The following is an 18,209-nucleotide window of genomic DNA, read 5'->3' as shown; positions in this document are numbered from 1 at the left end:
ATTTTCAAACCAACCTGAAGTTAAATTCAGAGCTCTAAAAGCTAAAGCTGAAGTAAGAAATCTTTCAGTTTTAATGGACAGTGCTGTTCCAACAATCTTATACAGACTTAATCAAAAACTCATCCATGCTTTTATATGCAGCAGGGATAACTAATGCAATGGGCCTGGCTTCATAAGTAGATTTCCACAAAAGAGCAATAAATACAGCTCAAGTTTATTTAGACTGCTGCTGCTGCAAAACACAATACTTCAGTTCTTAAAACGTTTCACTGGCTTTCAATTAGTTACATAAGTTACTAGAAGAAGCTACTGGTCTTTAAGTCACTGAATTGTTTACTAATTCTTGTAATCACTGAAGACATCACTAATATGTTTAAATACTATGAGTCAGGCTGTGAGATGCAAGGATCCAAAAATTATTTAAGCTAATAGAGCCTAGAGTCCAAACGAAACACAGTAAAGCAGCATTAAGTTCTTACATATTACTGGAATTTATATCTAGATGATCTCAGATGAGCCACAAAATGTAGCACTTTTAAATCCAGGTTAAAAACAAGCAATTCTTTTCATTGTAACCGAACTTTACAAATTACACTGCTAAACAGACACAATCAAGAGTTTAAAAAACAGCAGACAAACCATGTTTTGTCAGTATTTTATTGTTTACTTTCATATACAAAAAGATAAAATTGAAATAATCCTTTCTAGTACTTTTTTTTCTCTAACAGTCAGGGTGTAGTTGTTTCACACTGGGCAAATACTACATTCATACTGGTTTATTCTGGCACCAATGAAAAGCAGAAACAGCCACATCCCAACCTCTAGGCAGATCTAGTCCAAACTCTGGATACGGAGTTCTAAAATTACCACAGGAAAAAGGAACAATGATCCACTGCAAATTAAAGAACTATGTTACAATGATCATTCAAAACAAAAAAAAAGAGCAAAAAGAAAAGAAAAAAGTCCTCAGTTCATTACGGCAATACAATGGATGTCTGACTTTCCCAGGGCATTTAATATATATAAAACTTTTTAACATACTTTTCAATCCAAAAAGAGGGGTTACAGCAACAAGCTCAACTCTCTGTATACATTTCGTCTTATACAGATTTTTAGTATATTTGTTAAAATCAGTAGTACAAGCCATCTCTGTTCTACAATTTTAGCTACAATAGTGAAACATAACCTACAACATGTACATTTCACATATTCTGATATAGAAACAGCACTTAAAGGATGACCCCTTGACAAGACAAGTGAGAACGCCTTCTTTCATCTCCTGTGTGCCAACTCGGAATATCAATTCTTCTTCTGCCTTGGAGGAATATAAAGACATAATAGAGCCACTACTCGTCAGTAACTGTGTATTGAGCTTATTTCGATTTTAGATTTTGTAGCATATGCTATGCTTTTGGCAAACTCTTGGGTTAAAAAAAAAAAAAAAGTCAATTAGGTTAAGTTAATACCACCTCAGACTGGTAAAGCCAAAAAAGGCACTATTGAGGGGAGAGCAATTTTTTATGTCATTGTGGATTAAAAAAAATAAATACGGATTAAAAATTAATATTAATTCCCCTGAGGGAAAGGTTTCATACTTGAGTACTTTATCCACTTTACACTTTATCCTGGCTTTCAAACTCGAACTGCTACACTTTGACCTGAACATTTGTCTTGAAAAAACATGAGGTAAAGAAACGCACCGAAACCAGCTCTTAAACCCACCCTGCCTTACTTAAGCTTAGTTGAACAGTAATGATAGTAATGGCAATAGTATAAAGGAAAGATCAATGCTTAAAATGTATTAACACCTGGGAGATAAGATGGGAGAGATGTAGGAAGCACTCAAGAGTTTCCCTGTTTAGTACCATTTATTTGCTTTTCAGCGAGTGGCAAGAGGCTTGAGAAGAAAGAGGCTTTTGAGTTGTCAAGGGGAGCGTCATACATGTCACACCAGTACAAAAGAGGTTCTCCTGTTTGTGTTTATGATAGTGTACATTATCTCTGTAGTGTCGACAACTAATCCAGCTAGCAACACTGATTCACATGAGCTCTGAGGTAATCGGTTCCTGAAAACCTGGATCTAAGACTGCATCCAGAGTTACAGCTGGTCACGTTTTAGAGATCTTATATTATATATAGATATATATAGAGTTTTCTGAAAAAGTAGCACAACAGAAGCAGAGAGAGAGACAGAGAAAGCGACAAAAAGAGAGAGAGAGAGAGAGAGAGAGAGAGAGAGAGAGATAGAGAGATGGAGGGGGAGAGAGGGGAGAGAGAGCGGTTGCTTCAGTATAAAAATACAAGAACACACAGGCACAGAACACATGACACCTCTGAAACCACTTCAGGAGGTTTACAACGTTCCTGATATTAGAAATGACTGAAATGTCGCTCCATGAGGCCATCTTTGTTAACATGAACCAGTAAGCCAAGCAGTTCTCCGTACATGAATAAATGAATGCACCTAGAGTGAACATTCTCAGGCTTTCAAAAATAAAAAAAGAGAGGCATATTTAACGAAAAAAAAAAAAAATCATGTTGATTTAAAAAAAAAACAAAAAAAACGATTGGTTATGCTGGTCCACACCATTTCTACAGCTGAACGATTCACAGGGAGGAAAAGGAGGGGGAAAAAAAAACACTCATTCAGTTGGCACATTTGATGATGAAACACAGAGGAAATACTTGTTATTCCCTTAACGTCTGTGAAATCTGGAAATCGGCTTGTGGTATTGCATATACAGAATTCACCCTGATCATATAAAAGAAGCCAGGCTTCGCTAGTCATTCTGATTGATCCTAAAACTTCTACTCAGTCTCGTTTTAAAAGAACCTCTTCAATCATTAATTGTTTGGAGAGTAGACTCTTCTAAAAAAGCGTAAAAAGGTCTAAAACCAGAGAAATACTTTAAGACAGAAACACTTACACCAATTCTAATAAAAAAGGTGTGCAATGAATGATAGCACATGAGTATAACCCAAATAATAACTGCCTTAAAATCATAGCATTTTAAGATGGAAACAGTTACACCTTTCTTAATAAAAAAATCATAATTCATCCAATAGAAAATAGCACATGAGTATAACTCAAATTATCAACTGACTTAAAAAGGCCTTAAAAAAGACGCTTTTCCTAATAATAATAATAATAATAAAAAAGTCCAATGGAGGCCACCACAGGAGTATAAGCCAAATAAATGTCTGCTGACAACAAACAAGTTATGAATATGCAGGACTAAAAGACTTTATCAAGGTAAGAGGGTGTCTTACTTTTATTTTTTCTTTTTTTAATAGAATCACGGATAGTAAATACAGAACAAATACTGAAAAAAAAAAATACTGAAAAAATACCGAAAACATCACCACTTTGGTTACCCTCTTGCAGATTCAAAATGCAAGCAATTTGGCTACATATTTTGTCGTAAAAAAAAGAGGTCAGTTAACTGAGGGATTGTAACGGCCCTCCCTTAATGGACATCTTTACCAAACATAACTGGACGACAGCAGCCCACAGTAGTAGATCACAAGGACAAAGAGATTTGGTAAGTTGCTTGTGGATCAGGAACAATGCCCAGAAGGTCTAACCCTACACTATTGCTGTGGATATTGCTTGCTACACTGTCCGAGCCCAATCAAAACACGCAGTTCCTGCAGTCGCTAAAGGCAGCGAGGAACCTGAAGAAAGATGACGAAGCTCCTGAATGTGTTGGCACCTGACAGACATACTGTAAAATAAGTGATAACCCAAGACTCGCCCAGCACTCGCTTTGAACGAAGCAATGAATCTAGTCACGCACTTCCTGTTTCCATCTCTGGTTTGGCAACTGACATTTTCAATTGCCGCAAAAAAAAAGTGGTCCCAAACGAGCCCTCATACAAAAAAAAGCCCTAAAACGACAAAGCTAACAAAAACGCATTAAAACACGCATTACATTGGTTCAGTTCTCAACCTCTTAAAAAAAAGAGGATGAACTTAAAAAAGGAAAGAAAGGGGGACACAAAACAAAGCACAGCTACAAGTCCATGAGTGCAAAGATGGCCTCTAAACATCCTGACCAACACTCTGATCATGAGCTGCAGCTCCAGTAATGCAGCTCATAGTAATTCAGACTTTTTTTCCCCACAGCAAATGGAGGTGGACATCCCGGAGATAATCTATGGCACCATGAAACAAACAAACATACCCAAAAAAAAAAAAAAAAAGGAAACTTTTTTTTTTCCTTCTAACTTAAAGCTCTGGTCAGGGAGAAGAATTAGAAGTAGTAGTAGAAAAAGAAGAAGCAACCGCTGCAGAGGCTTATGGGTACGAGTGAGAGGACAGGGAGGAAAGTGCACAGAGGACAAGTGAAGGACACTAAACCTTTATATATTTCAGCCCTGAAATAGCATAGCAATCAGCTGTATGGGGTTCATGCTGTTTCACTACAACCACAAATTTAAATTGGAATCGGCGTTAAAGGTCACATTGGAAGGGAAGCAACTGCACAACAAAAGGTCCTTCTGATGGTTCTTTTTTTTTTAAAGAAATGATGAGAAGAAGAACCACATTTGATATACAGTAATAAAGCATGAAGGTGGAAGAGATGAGTCAGTGTGAAGACTGACCCAACTCTTTTACATTCATGGTAAAAATGTGGTTCTTCTATAGCATCAATGCTAAATAATAATAATAATAATAATAAAAAAAGAACAATTCAGTGGACCATTATTTTTGTGTTTAGTTGCACAGCAGTTGAAGTATTTTTCATATAAAGGACAAAAGCAATTCAGCTAAAATTGATAAAGGCAGTAAGTCTCAGAATGGGGAAGAAGAAGCCTTTTAGATCTCAGATAAATATCTAAACGCTAAAGGTTTAATGTCCCTAGAGGCAACAGAGAAGAAAGGAGAGGATGAAGGAAATAGCCAGCACGAAGAAAAATAAAGGAATAATGCCCTGGTTTTGTAGATAGGCAGAATTCTACAACTGTTTACAGCTATTTACATGTTTTTTTTTCTATTTATACAACATAACTTGGTAGCACTTCTTACAAGATTTTGGACTTTTTTATTTCTCCAAAAACTCCCTAATCTTAAAAGCCAACTTACATCAAAATATACTTACTACAAGTCAACACAACTAACAGAATATATAACAGAAGTCATACACATAGAAAAATCTGAGGTATTTCTGGTTTGAGGTGGTCTGTGGTTCATGAATAATAATCTTTTTTTTTCGTCTTCTTCTTTTTCTAAACCTTTGTGTGTGTTTGTCCTCTCACTACTAAATTTATTGTTTAGAGTTGCTCTCGTTCACCTCGGAAGCCTTGTATGTTTTTTTTTTTTCTTGACATAGTGTTTTGAAATGCATTTCTGAAGGAGTTCTACTGAGAATTTGCACGTGTAATGCACAGAAGAAACTGAAAAAAGACAGAAAATACATCTTTGAGTTGAAACAGCAGCATTGTGGACATTCACTGTTACATTGTGGCATTCAGGAAAATACGGGATTCCTCACCTGCCACTGTTAAGTCAAACGAAACAAAAAAAGAAAATACAAAATCCATGTCCGTTTCTTCTTTTCTCCCTACCGAGCGAAAGTTCAGCCACTTTAAATTGAAGGTTCAGCTGGCGATCACGTGAGGACCCGTACGCCGGTCCGTTCTCAAAGTTGGTCCCTCTGAGCCACAGGTCACATGGGAAAAAGGGACAGGGCTGAAATGCACTAATTAAAATCCACCCTACAATCCGCTCCCAATCGCTTGTGTGAGCGCAGGCTTTCTAAATGAAGGTGAGACTAGTCTCTGCTGTTTCAGTCTAGGTCCTTAAATACAGATAACTAGTATGTGTATGGACGTGAAAAAAAAGAACTTAAAGGAAGTAAAGAGAGGAAAAAAACATAATAACATTAATAAAATAATAATAATAAAAAAAAACACTTATTTTGAGAGCCACTTGGGCTGAAACTTCCTCACCGTGTATTTTAGCATGCTCAGCAAACTCTCATACACACACACGCACGCACACACACACACGCACGCACACGCACACACACATGCCCACACGCACGCACACGCTTTCATCCTGCTCTTGCATGTACTATATAGTGTTAAAATTTATTAGGGCACCCTTTGACGTTTCTCTTTCCATCAATTGCTAGGGATAAATGGCAGTTCACCCAATCCCTCACCCCCCCGCCCCACCCCACCCCACCCCACCCCAGAACTGGATACCTGAGAAATAATTCCATACCAAACAAAATGCTTTACCCAAAACTCGTCGCCACTATCTCTAAACGCAAGCCAATTTCTAGCATCTAGATTTTGAAATTCTCATATCCACACAATACTATTCTGTACCAACCCCTCTTCACAGTCTCCAACTTCAACACCAAAAAAAATCATATGAGAAAAAAAAAAAAAAATTAAAACAAAAGTCCAGTTGTCTTCCATCTTTTGTTGTGTTCTTGAGACACCCGTTAGTTCCGTAAAAGACACGTTTTCCATAATTTTGAATAGCACACAGTCAGAGAGGAAAATGAAAAAAAGAAAATGTGGAGAAAAAAAAAACTAAAACAGAACTAAAAACCCCTTGAGGAAGGTTAATTGTGTGTAACAGTCATAATGTTCCTCTCAGGTTTTGCAGCATTGTTGTATTACCCAACATGGTGAATGGTCGGTTGATGTGTTGGTTGGTTTTGCCACAGGCAATCCTGTCCGGAAAACAGAAAAACACTGAATGAAAAAAGTTGAGGTACCTGCACCTTGTCAGCATTCATAAGTCGGCACCTGAATGCGCTTTGAGATGTCCTTTTGCTGTTTTGATATTTTTTTTTTTTCTTTTTTTGTTTTCCTCTCTTGATAAAAATACAGTAGAGAAGTGTGCTGGTAGAATTGATCCGATCACAATAATAATAATAATCAGAATCATAATAATAATAATAATAACAATAATAATAATAATGATAATAATTAACTTTAAAAATGTCAGGATAAAATAGCAGCTGCATTCACGTTGTTGTCTGAGATCCGCTGAGTCTGGAAAGACGAGGGTTGTTTCATTTGCTTGTGTGTGTTTTGAGTGTTTCTTCACTGTGTGAGCTCTGCAGGAGGACTCAGATACTGGACTCTTTGGGTGGCAAGTCCACGTTGGTGACCGAGGTCACCATGGATACGAGGCAGTCCGAGGTAGGGGGGCTGGTGAGGCGGCGGATCTGAGAGATGCGCTCCTCTACGCAGCCTGCTGACAGTCGCGCCTCAGCGTCGTGGTCCCAGCACTCCTCTATTGTCTCACACATCTGCTCCAGACCCTGTTCACACACACACACACACACACACACACACAATTAGATAACTTACACACAGATCAGCCTTCACATTAAAACACCACCTGCATAATACTGTGCAGTATGAGTTCTATAGCTCTTCAATGAGGTCAGGCACAACAGAAGTGTGTTCCTTAAGATTCTGAGATTAATTTTAAGTTCTATCTTAAATAACACATCAGCTACACTCTTTATTTACACTGAAAAAAGGTGAATAAAATCAGGAAATCACTGTACACTGTACTTACAATATGCTTTAACCAGCAGTCCTTCAATGCTGGTCGCAGCTTTTTGTGGACTACCACATCCTGCAGGTCCTCCAGGGACGGGTGCTGCCCAATTTCTTCTTCGAAGGGCAACATATACTCATCCACAGGACCTGAAAGTCCAAGCAGACCAATGTTAGAACCACAGAAACAATGGTACCTGTAGCAGCGCTTCAGAACCTCGTCCATCTGAAACTCAAATGCTGAATAACTGTATAAGAAGACCTCATCCTGTATTAGTTTTTTCAGCTGAACTCTGTACTGTAGGCTCGCTTTACATTTGAAGTAACTCATCTGATCTCTCAACAGATCCCTCAGCTCAGCACTGTAATAACAGCTCCTTCGTACCAGTAATTCTTTACTGTTCACATCCTTATTCATTTTCTGTTCATAGGAAACCTGAGTAACTTTATAATACTGTAATTTTTCCTAATTGCATAATTACAAATCAGAATTCCTTAACTTGTTACATTTGTGTGATTTCCTTTAGCAGTTCCATAGCTTGTCACATTACTACATAAGAAAATCCTTTAACTTGATGCAAGTATAAATTCATATACTTTTTTTAACATGCCAGTTCAAACGTATCAATTCTATTGACTATCTATTGAGATCTATTGAGAAGTCCATGCTTAGGTTAAACAAAATGTCATTATAGTGACATTGTTAATTGTATTGTTAAAAGACTATGTGAGAACAAGACATGTAACACTAATCTTAAGCTGATTGAGATGATATACAATCCAGCCTTGAAAATTCTAGATAAGTCACATCGTCACCATTAATGTAATAAAATTGTAAGAATTTTTTAAGTCAAACTGAAAAACCTGGTCATGTTTTTAAATTCAGCACTGGTCTTTTGCACGTGTGTGTAAAGCCACAAATAGGTCAAGTAGGTGATCTATAAGAAGTGATTGCACTATACTGTTTAGGTTGGTTGGTTGGTTGTTGGGGTTTTATTGCCACTCCAGCACAAATTAGGCTATTTGTGGCATACACTTGGTTTTAAAAGCGTAGATATAAACGCACAGTTGATTCAAACATTACATAGGCCTCTACGTGTGTCATATGAGATGTTTAAGATTAAGAGCCGATAAAAACTTTAAAATCTTCCCTGGTGGGTGTTTCCCAAAAAGGTCCTTTATGTTCTGTTCTTGATAGTACAATTTTCTTATATGGTTATGGGCTGGACAGTCATTACATTACATTACATTACATTACATTTGGCAGACGCTTTTGTCCAAAGCGACTTACAATAGTCAAGTACAATGTAAAATAAGTTTAAAGGTAAAACATCTTTGGATAGGGATAAAAAGAGGTCATAGGGGAATAATAGGATAGAGGAGTGAAGGAGGGGAAGAAGGAAATGAGGTTAGAATTAGTTAGTTTGTTAGAGGTGTTAGGAGAGTAAGTGCTCTTTGAAGAGCTCTGTCTTCAGGAGTTTCTTAAAGATAGTGAGAGATTCTCCTGATCTGGTAGTGGAAGGTAGTTTGTTCCACCATTGGGGAACTCTGTATGAGAACAGTCTGGATTGCTTTGTGTGAATGTTTGGCAAAGCGAGGCGACGTTCACTGGAGGAGCGCAGCGGGCGGGAGGTAGCGCAAGCCTTCAGGAGCGAGTGCAGGTAGGAAGGAGCCTGTTCTGTCATCACCTTGTAGGCGATAGTAAGAGCTTTGAATTTGATGCGAGCATCAACTGGTAGCCAATGGAGCTCAATGAGCAGCGGGGTGACATGTGCCCGTTTTGGCTGGTTGAAGACCAGACGTGGTGCTGCGTTCTGGATCAACAGTCGATGAGGATGTGTTTTATAGTTAGTGGGGTGTTACACGATTGACAATATGGTATTTCAGTGTTTGTTAAAAGGTGTCCATGTGTTATTTTTGAGTGGCCTATACGGCATCTTGTGTAAACTGTTTGATCTGATCTTGAGTTGTGTTTGAAGGTTGTCCGTCTTAACAGAGGTTGAAGTTGGGGTGTGTGCAGTTTTTGATGTATTCCAATGTAAGCAGCAGTGCATATGCTTCAGCTGTGAAGATGGTACTATGGCTTGGTAGGCGAATGCTTTTGTGAAAGTTTGAGGTTGAAAATGCTGCTGCTACATGAGTTTCCGTTTTTGATCCATCAGTGTAAATGTCTTGTGGGTAGGGTACATGTTTTGAATGTCAAAGAATTGAGTTTTATAATCATTTGGGTGGGTGTTTGATTTCTGGTGTCCGGTTAGTTTTAATATGACTGTTGGTTGGATAATTTCCCAAGGGGCTATTGGATTGTGTACTTTTTTCAAAGTTGTCATGTCAATGGCCAGCTTTTCCAGTTCTGGCTGGATTCGAAGTCCTAACGACTTGATCACGTTTGGTTTTCTTTCGTACAGGTCTGAGAGATTGTTGTTGAAGACGGAGGAATGTGCTGGGTTTCGATCATTTCCTTGAAGTTTTATAGTGTATTGAAGTGCCAGTTGTAGTCTTCTGAGATGGGGTGGAGGCTCGTCTGACTCTACGTAGAAGCTGTTAACTGGAGATGTTCTGAAGGCCCCCAAGGCTAGTCTCAGGCCTTGGTGAATAATGGTGTTCAGTGAGTTTATATAGGATTTTCTAGTTGCTCCATAGATAAAGCTGCCATAGTCCAGTTGTGATTGGATTATTGTCTTGAATAGATGCCTTAGCAATGAGTATTCAGCTCCCCATCTTGTTTTAGCCAGAATTTTTATTATGTTGAGAGATTTCTGACATTTCTTTTTTAGTTGCTGAATGTGAGGAATGAAGGAGAATTTGCTATCCATCACCAGGCCTAGGAACCTGGTTTCCTTCTCTACCTTGATGCATTCTCCATCTAGAAATAGGTTTGGTTCAGGGTGAAGTGACCTTATCTGACAAAAATGGTTACATACTGTCTTTGTTTTGGAGAGTTTAAATCCATTTTCTGTTGTCCATTTATGTATGTTGTTAATGGTCTGTTGCAATTTCCTTTCCAGGGTTGGCATATATCTGCTGCTGCTGCAGATACAAAGATCATCTACATACAAGCAGCACAGAATACTCGGGTCTATGGATTGTGTGATGTTGTTAATTTTGATGCTAAAGAGGGTTACTGAAAGAATACTTCCTTGAGGTACACCTAGTTCTTGCACGTGAGGTTCAGAAAAGGTGTCATTTACCTTAACTCTAAAATTTCTGTCCATTAAGAAGTTTTTAATGAAGATAGGCAGGTGCCCACGAAGTCCCATTTGAAACATATCCTTAAGTATACCATATTTCCATGTGGTATCATATGCTTTTTCAAGATCAAAGAAGACCGCCACTACGTGTTTTTTGTTAAGGAAGCCATCTCTGATGTACGTTTCTATCCGGGCTAGATGGTCTATTGTGCTTCTTCCTCTTCTAAAGCCGCTTTGAAACTTGTTTAGAATGTTGTTTTTTTCCAGGAACCACACAAGTCTGTGATTCACCATCCTTTCAATAGTTTTGCATAAGCAACTTGTCAGGGCTATGGGCCGATAATTGTTTGGGTCCTGGTGGTCCTTTCCGGGTTTGGGGATAGGAATAATATTTGCCTCCTTCCAGGATGTTGGTATTTTGCCTGTTGTCCATATGTCATTTATACTATTTAGGAGCATCGATAGAGCAATATGAGGGAGGTGTTTTAAAAACTGGTAATGAACATTGTCTGGGCCTACTGCAGTATCATGTGAGCTTTTAATGGCAATTGTAAGTTCCTCCATTGTAAAGGGTTGGTTATACTGTTTAGGAAAAGTGCTTTTGGCCAGACTGCTTTATCCTTTCATGCATAACATGAGAGGAATTCTCTCCCAGCTGAAGTAAAAGGGTTACCAGCTGTTGGACTGTTTTACAGAAATCTGTAGTCATGGTTATTGAGCACACAGATTTGTCAACATGATGTTGTGATTTATTAGTTACTTCAGCTGTGTTTTGTATGAGACTGATCCTTTTTATACCATCAATCCGCCCAGGGACTGCAAATGAAAATGGTCCATTTGGGTAAATCTAGCACATTTACATTATGAAATAATGATGCTGATTAATGCGCACTGTCCATGTTATTTAAATACATAAATCAAATTAATATATCTGTATTTCCAAAAATGCTACAAATATGTAGTAAAAAAATGTTTTATATTCTAAGTAACCTTGCACTAATCTTGCAGGTCTACAGGCATCTTACTTTAACCCATATATTTTATCTGGCACCTGAAAAACCTGAATGTCCTCCAAGAAGGCCTCAGTACTCACCATCAGCAGCTGTACAACGGGACACCAGCTCCCACAGCACCAGTCCCATGGCGTACATGTCTATTCTCAGGAATGCATCCCTCTGGAAGTTGATGGCTCCCTCTAGCACCTCTGGTGCCATGTACCTCCGTGTGCCAACCTGACAGAAGAGTAAAAAAGATAACCTTGATCAATAAAAAGTTATATTCTACATTATACTTCAATAAAGTCAGTGCACCTTGTGTATTCATTTTACCAGTCAGGTTGTAAGGAGCAGTAAAGCCACTCTGCTGAAGTGCAGCATTATACAGTAAAGTTTCTCCAGCACTGGGGCTGGACTAGCAATAGCATTAGCCGCTAACCGCTATTTCCCTGTTCAGAGGTGAGTATTAACGGACTGTAACCTGCTGCTTACCCCGGCTAGCACTGTTAAAACAAGCTACGTGGGACGAACCACAGGCTAATATCGCCCTGGTTTACTGGAACACTCAGCGTTTTTTTAGTGTGGTGTAGTCAGGCACTGTCAGGCAGCAGCTAACAGCTAGCAGTTACCCACTAATGCTAATACCCCAGCCTCAGTGCTTTAGAAATTTGTGAATCTAGGCTTACTGTAAATAAACGGAAGTGATTTACTCAGTTGATTAACTTCCAGCACTTATTAGACTTTAAAAGAAAGTCTTTTATTTTAATACAGTTTTGTTTACTTAGCTTAGATTAACTTAATTTAGTTAGCTACCCCCCACCACCACCCAGTGATGAGACCTGCTGAACTAGAAGTTCCTTATAGTGTTATAATCCGGTGCACTTTTTGTATGAAAATAGATAATCTAGTGCACCTTCATAGTACGAAAAATACAGTACTCATCATCTTTTCACTTTTTTGAGAATTTTTGCTCCCCCCCATGAAAAATAAAAATAAAAACCTAACCTAATCTAACCTCATTTCCTTCTTCCCCTCCTTCACTTCTCTATCGCATTATTTCCCTTCGACCTCCTTTAAGCCCTGTCTAAAAAATGTTTTATCTCTAACTTCTATTACTTTTGTACTTGACTATTGTAAGTCGCTTTGGAAAAAAGCTTCTGCCAAATGTAATGTAATGTAATGTAAAAAAAAAAAAAAAAAAAAAAAAAAAGCAATAGTGTGATTTGATAACTTTTCCCATGTGTACATTCTTACCTGGCCATGTGTGTCTCCTGGGGGCTTCCCAGGCTCAAACTTCACCGCCAACCCAAAGTCACCAACGACAGCAGTCAGATCATTCTTCAGCATCACATTTTTACTTTTGAAGTCCCTGTAGATCAGCAGAGCAAATATATGGAGAACATGAAACTACACCATATGGACAAAGGTACTGGGACATGTTGTGAATTTTAGTAAGCAGAGGAACAGCCCTGAACTGTTCAGAATTTATCTTGACGGTACCTGTGAGCAATAGCAGGTTTGGGGCCTTCTCCTTTGTACCGTGGTACATCTTCATGGAGGTAGGCCAGCCCACAAGCCATAGTTTCAGCAATGTGGCACAAGTCATTCCAGCTCACCACACTGCCCTTCAGATAATCAGTCAGAGAGCCCTGAAGAACAGAGGAACAGAACACATGAAGCAGATGCACGCAGACAACAGGGTATTTTAAAACTATGAACCAGCATTCAAGTATGTCATTTCAAATACAGTTGTTGGAAGCTTTAAAAAAAGTGCAGTTTTTAGATGTGCCAATCAATATGATAAACTAAACTTTGGGTTTTTTGACATTGAATAGAAAATCTGTACATACTTGTATAAAATAAGGAAATGTACATCTGCCAAATAAAACATATTTTAAGAAACAATTCCAAACTTCACAATAGTGAATTTATTTTATTGATATTAAAGTTCACTCCCTTCCCTTTCCTGTTGTAATGCAATGTAATGTAATTATCATTGTGTAAATCACCTAAATCATGTTAGCCCTGTGCACTCTAGGATTATGCTTCAGTTATTATTCCCAATGCAGAAATGATTATGATTTATTTGGTGACTGTTTGCATTAGCATACAGCTCTGAAAAAAATAAGAGACCACTTCAGTTTCTGAATCAGTTTCTCAGTTTTTTTGCTATTCATAGGTATATGTTTGAGTAAAATTAACATTGTTTTATTCTATAAATGACGGACAACATTTCTCCCAAATTCTAAATAAAAATATTGTCATTCACAGCATTTATTTGCAGAAAATGAGAAATGGCTAAAATAACAAAAGAAGATGCAGAGCTTTCAGACCTCAAGTAACGCAAAGAAAACAAGTTCATATTCAAAAAGTTTTAAGAGTTTAGAACTCAATATTGGTGGAATAACCCTGGTTTTTAATCACAATTTTCACGCATCTTGGTATGTTCTCCTCCACCAGTCTTACACACTGCTTTTGGATAACTTTATGCCACTCCTGGTGCAAAAATTCAAGCAGTTCAGTTTGGTTTGACGGCTTGTGATCATCCATCTTCCTCTTGATTATATTCCAGAGGTTTTCAATTTGGTAAAATGAAAGAAACTGTATAATGCTGTATAATGTCAAGTTGCACAGGGTTCTATGTTAGGGCCTATGAGAATTATGTTAATACAGGTTCCAAAGGCCTGTACTCAATGCAATACTGGCCCCTGTAGTAGTGTCCAGTAGCAGGCAATGAAACTAAAAATGCAGTATTATTACAAAAAGTTTCATAATTAATTATAAAGAACTATTAATAACTTATTAACTGAGGAAAAAAAATGTCATTTTAAATGCAATATTTAGTACTAGTAACTAGTACAATGAATCCAGGAACCTGGTTTTGTATTTATAAGAGTTCAAATATGTATAAAACAAGGCCTTTTAAACAGAATATGAGAGTGAATGAAAGTGACACCAGAGGGAACAGCAGCATAAAACAGTTATGAACTTAGTCTGCTGACCCTCTCATGGAACTCTGTGATGAGCCAGAGCTCCATTTCCAGGCTGGCCCCTCGTTTCTCAGCAGCGATGTACCGCAGCAGGTTGTCGTGTTTCATCCCTGGCGTGGAGAAGATATCTCGCTCATTCTGCCACGACTGCTTGTCCTGAAACATAAAGAAAAAAAAATACCTCAAGTTCATATGTAAACTACTCCTCCACTATCTATATGTATGTAGAACATTATTTGTATTACGACTAAGACAGAACCTTCTGGAAACAATATCCAGGCACAAACCTGAATAGGGAAGATCTTAACAGCTACATATTCATTCATCATCTGGGCCTTCCACACACAGCCGAAGCGCCCCCTAGCTTTAATCTCCAGCAGTTGTAGGGGTTTCAGTCCTACCAGGGGAGATGGAGGGGTTGGACCCGGATCCTGATTAAAGAGAAAAGGAGTTTAGACAAAACACTAAACTGTGATTATTAAGACAAACAAGATAAATCACGGCATTTGAGGCAACATACAGCTCTGGAAAAAAGTTAAGAGACCTCTTGATGAGTTTCTTTGATTTGACCAAATTTACTCCTCTGGAATATAATCAACAGAAAGATGGATGCTCACAGCCATCAAACCAAACTGAACTGCTTGGATTTTTGCCCCAGGAGTGGAATAAAGTTATCCAAAAGCAGTGTGTAAGACTGGTGGAGGAGAACATGCCAAGATGCATTAAAACTGTGATTAAAAAACAGGCTTATTCCACCAAATATTGATTTCTAAACTCTTAAAACGTTATAATATGAATTTATTTTCTTTGCATTATTTGAGGTCTGAAAGCTCTGCATCTTTTTTGTTATTTCAGCCATTTCTCATTTTCTGCAATTAAATGCTCTAAATAACAATATTTTAATTTGGAATTTGGGAGAAATTGTATCTGTAGTTTATAGAATAAAACAACAATGTTCATCTTACTCAAACATTATACCTATAAATAGCAAAATCAGAGAAACTGATTCAGAAACTGAAGTGGTCTCTTCATTTTTTCTAGAGCTGTATGTGCAGGAAAGGGGGAGGGTGGATCAGAAAGAGCGGGAGGGATGTGGAGGGTTTATTATTGTGTTTCAGATCTTATTTATCTGTTTGTAGTGTTATGTAGCTTTGGCAACTGTTGAACTAAGGTAGAAAACTAAAAAAAAAAAAAAAAAAAAAAAAAAAAAAAAGCATGAGAATCTAATGTGACAAGATGGTGGGAGCTAGACAAACCAGAGCTACCTTGGTAATGGTTTTATATATATATATATATATATATATATATATATATATATATGCTATACAGTGATTCTGCATTCACGTATATACCTATAATAGCTGGAGTAGTACCACTTGAGTAACAACCACTAGATGGAGACATGCATTAGCAAAGAGACTAAAAAAATCAGGACAGGCAAGACACAGGGAGAGTGAGAGAGAGGACAGTAAATAATGACAATAAGACCCGAGGAAAACAAATCAGAAAGGGTTATATAAATAGTGGTGTAACCTCATTGATGTCCACGTGGCCGTAGGGCGGCTTGCGGTGGCGGTACATCCAGAACGCCAGCAGCAGCGCCATGGAGAGCATGGTGATGGGCATCAGGGAGTAGACCAACACGTTCAGCACAGAGAGAGCAGGGGAAGGGGGCTCGATAACTGAGAAGACACCATGTGGAAAAAGGAGGGAGGGAGAGAGAGAGAGAGAGAGAGTGAGAGTGTGTGAGTGTGAGTGAGTACACTGATGAGAGCTAATGCTATGGATTAACCCCCACAGAGAGAGTGTGTGCCGGTTGTACGAGGGCTGATAAACACACATAAACCCTCGCCTCGTTAAAACTGGCAAGGACATTGCTGGCACTACAGAGTCCAGAGAGCAGCATGCCAGCCAGGGGGCGGCTCACAGTAAGCTATAGAACACTCACACCATTCTCGTGAAAGAGGAATACCACATATTTACCCAAATAATTCATCTCGAGTCTGTTAATAAGGAACAAGCCAGCTCGTGTGTAGCAGTGTGTATTCCCATTCACTGGATTTCCAATCTAAACGCATTCAGCTGTGACCGTGAACCGCCACTTTAGCGATGTAGTGCTTTAAAAGCCGAGGAACATCTAATATTTACAAGGTTCCATATCAAACGTGGCTCAGCAAAGCATGTCACAGGTAAAATCAATAGTGAAATATGAAGGTATGGGGTGTATTCTGTCCAGCATACACCTGCTGAATGAGCTGAACATTTCTAGCCCAGATTTGTGATTCAGTCTTTTAAAGGAAAAGGAAATTACTATGATTGAGTTCTATTCGTATGTTAATGCGGTAACTGTGAGGCTTGACCACAGCAGGAATTTTGAGGCTGATACGACATGAATTTTAAGGCATAATAAGCAGCCTGTATCAAATATCACAATTTTTTTATATTTTAGACTAAAATTTTATACTTCAGTAGTTTAAAGTAATTAGTGCTTAATTTGCTATCACAAGTACTAGTCCTACACTTTAATTCAAACTACAGAAACACATATAAATATTATAATGATAATGATAATTAAAGGTAGAAAAGCATATGTGCTAAAAACGTGGTAAGAATTTGCCAGGTGGCTATATATATATATATTTTTTTTAGGTCAAACACTGCATGTTAATCTACACAGATTTCTCTCCTGACAACTGTTTATTTGGGTGAGTAAAGCGCTTCTATATATTTCCAATAAGCTTAGATTGCCAAATTTCTCCAGTACTAAAGCTGGAGCATTAGTGGTTAGCAGCTAATGCCACCTAACAGTGCTACATTGAGGAATCCTGAGTGCTCTGGTAAGCCAGGGCAATATTAGCTATCTACGTTACATGTACCTTGTTTTAACATGGAAAAAGTGCAGGCTACACTCCCATATATTCACCTCTGAACACCGAATGCTAATGCTACAGCAGGTTATAGGCCGATAATTGTCACCTCCGAACAGGGAAATAGTGGTTAGCAGCTAATGCTAATGCTGCTCCAGTCTCGGTGCTGAAGAAACTTCACAGAAACTCCTGTATAACGCTGTACTTCAGCGGAGAGGCTTTACTGCTGCTTACAACCTGACTTGAAAAGGGCACTGACAATTTTTGGGAAAATTAAAGGATTTTAAGTGCGCCTTATAGTGCGAAAAAAAAACAGTGTTTTTCTGTCAATGCTTTTTGTGCAATATGTTTTGTATTATAATTTTATCTAAATACTAAAAGTTGGGTATACTAACAATGCTGGTATTTGCATACAAATTCAGCTCACAATATATTAGTCATCATCATACATTCACTATTAAAATATAGAATAGGCAGACCATGTTAAGGAAAGCAATAGTTCACTCACCTGGTCCACTAACATCAGGTAAGTGTGTGAACCTCTCGTTACAGAAGCTGCCCTCACAGCAGCAGAAGAACACCTGTGGGTTCTCCTCAGTGGCCACACACTCTTGCCTAGGGGATGAGAGAAGAAAC

General features: G+C 38.2%; 1 protein-coding gene across 1 annotated transcript in view; it reads right to left on the bottom strand.

Moving 5' to 3' along the window:
• Nucleotides 1-6,196: 6,196 nt before the first annotated feature.
• Nucleotides 6,197-18,209, bottom strand: part of acvr2ba (activin A receptor type 2Ba) — a 77,219-nt gene continuing 65,206 nt past the window's right edge. The window contains exons 3-11 of the mRNA XM_022673874.2: nt 18,082-18,188; nt 16,240-16,388; nt 14,994-15,137; nt 14,719-14,862; nt 13,217-13,365; nt 12,971-13,085; nt 11,815-11,953; nt 7,550-7,680; nt 6,197-7,286 (exon numbers count right to left, since the gene is read on the bottom strand). Coding sequence (XP_022529595.1) covers nt 7,092-7,286; nt 7,550-7,680; nt 11,815-11,953; nt 12,971-13,085; nt 13,217-13,365; nt 14,719-14,862; nt 14,994-15,137; nt 16,240-16,388; nt 18,082-18,188 — 1,273 coding nt within the window. The 3' untranslated portion in view covers nt 6,197-7,091. The remainder of the gene's footprint in view (nt 7,287-7,549; nt 7,681-11,814; nt 11,954-12,970; nt 13,086-13,216; nt 13,366-14,718; nt 14,863-14,993; nt 15,138-16,239; nt 16,389-18,081; nt 18,189-18,209) is intronic.

This window comes from Astyanax mexicanus, chromosome 6 (assembly GCF_023375975.1).
Source record: "Astyanax mexicanus isolate ESR-SI-001 chromosome 6, AstMex3_surface, whole genome shotgun sequence".
NCBI lineage: Eukaryota > Metazoa > Chordata > Actinopteri > Characiformes > Acestrorhamphidae > Astyanax > Astyanax mexicanus.
Note: the sequence above shows the minus strand (reverse complement) of the source record. Positions and strands in the feature narration are given on the sequence as shown.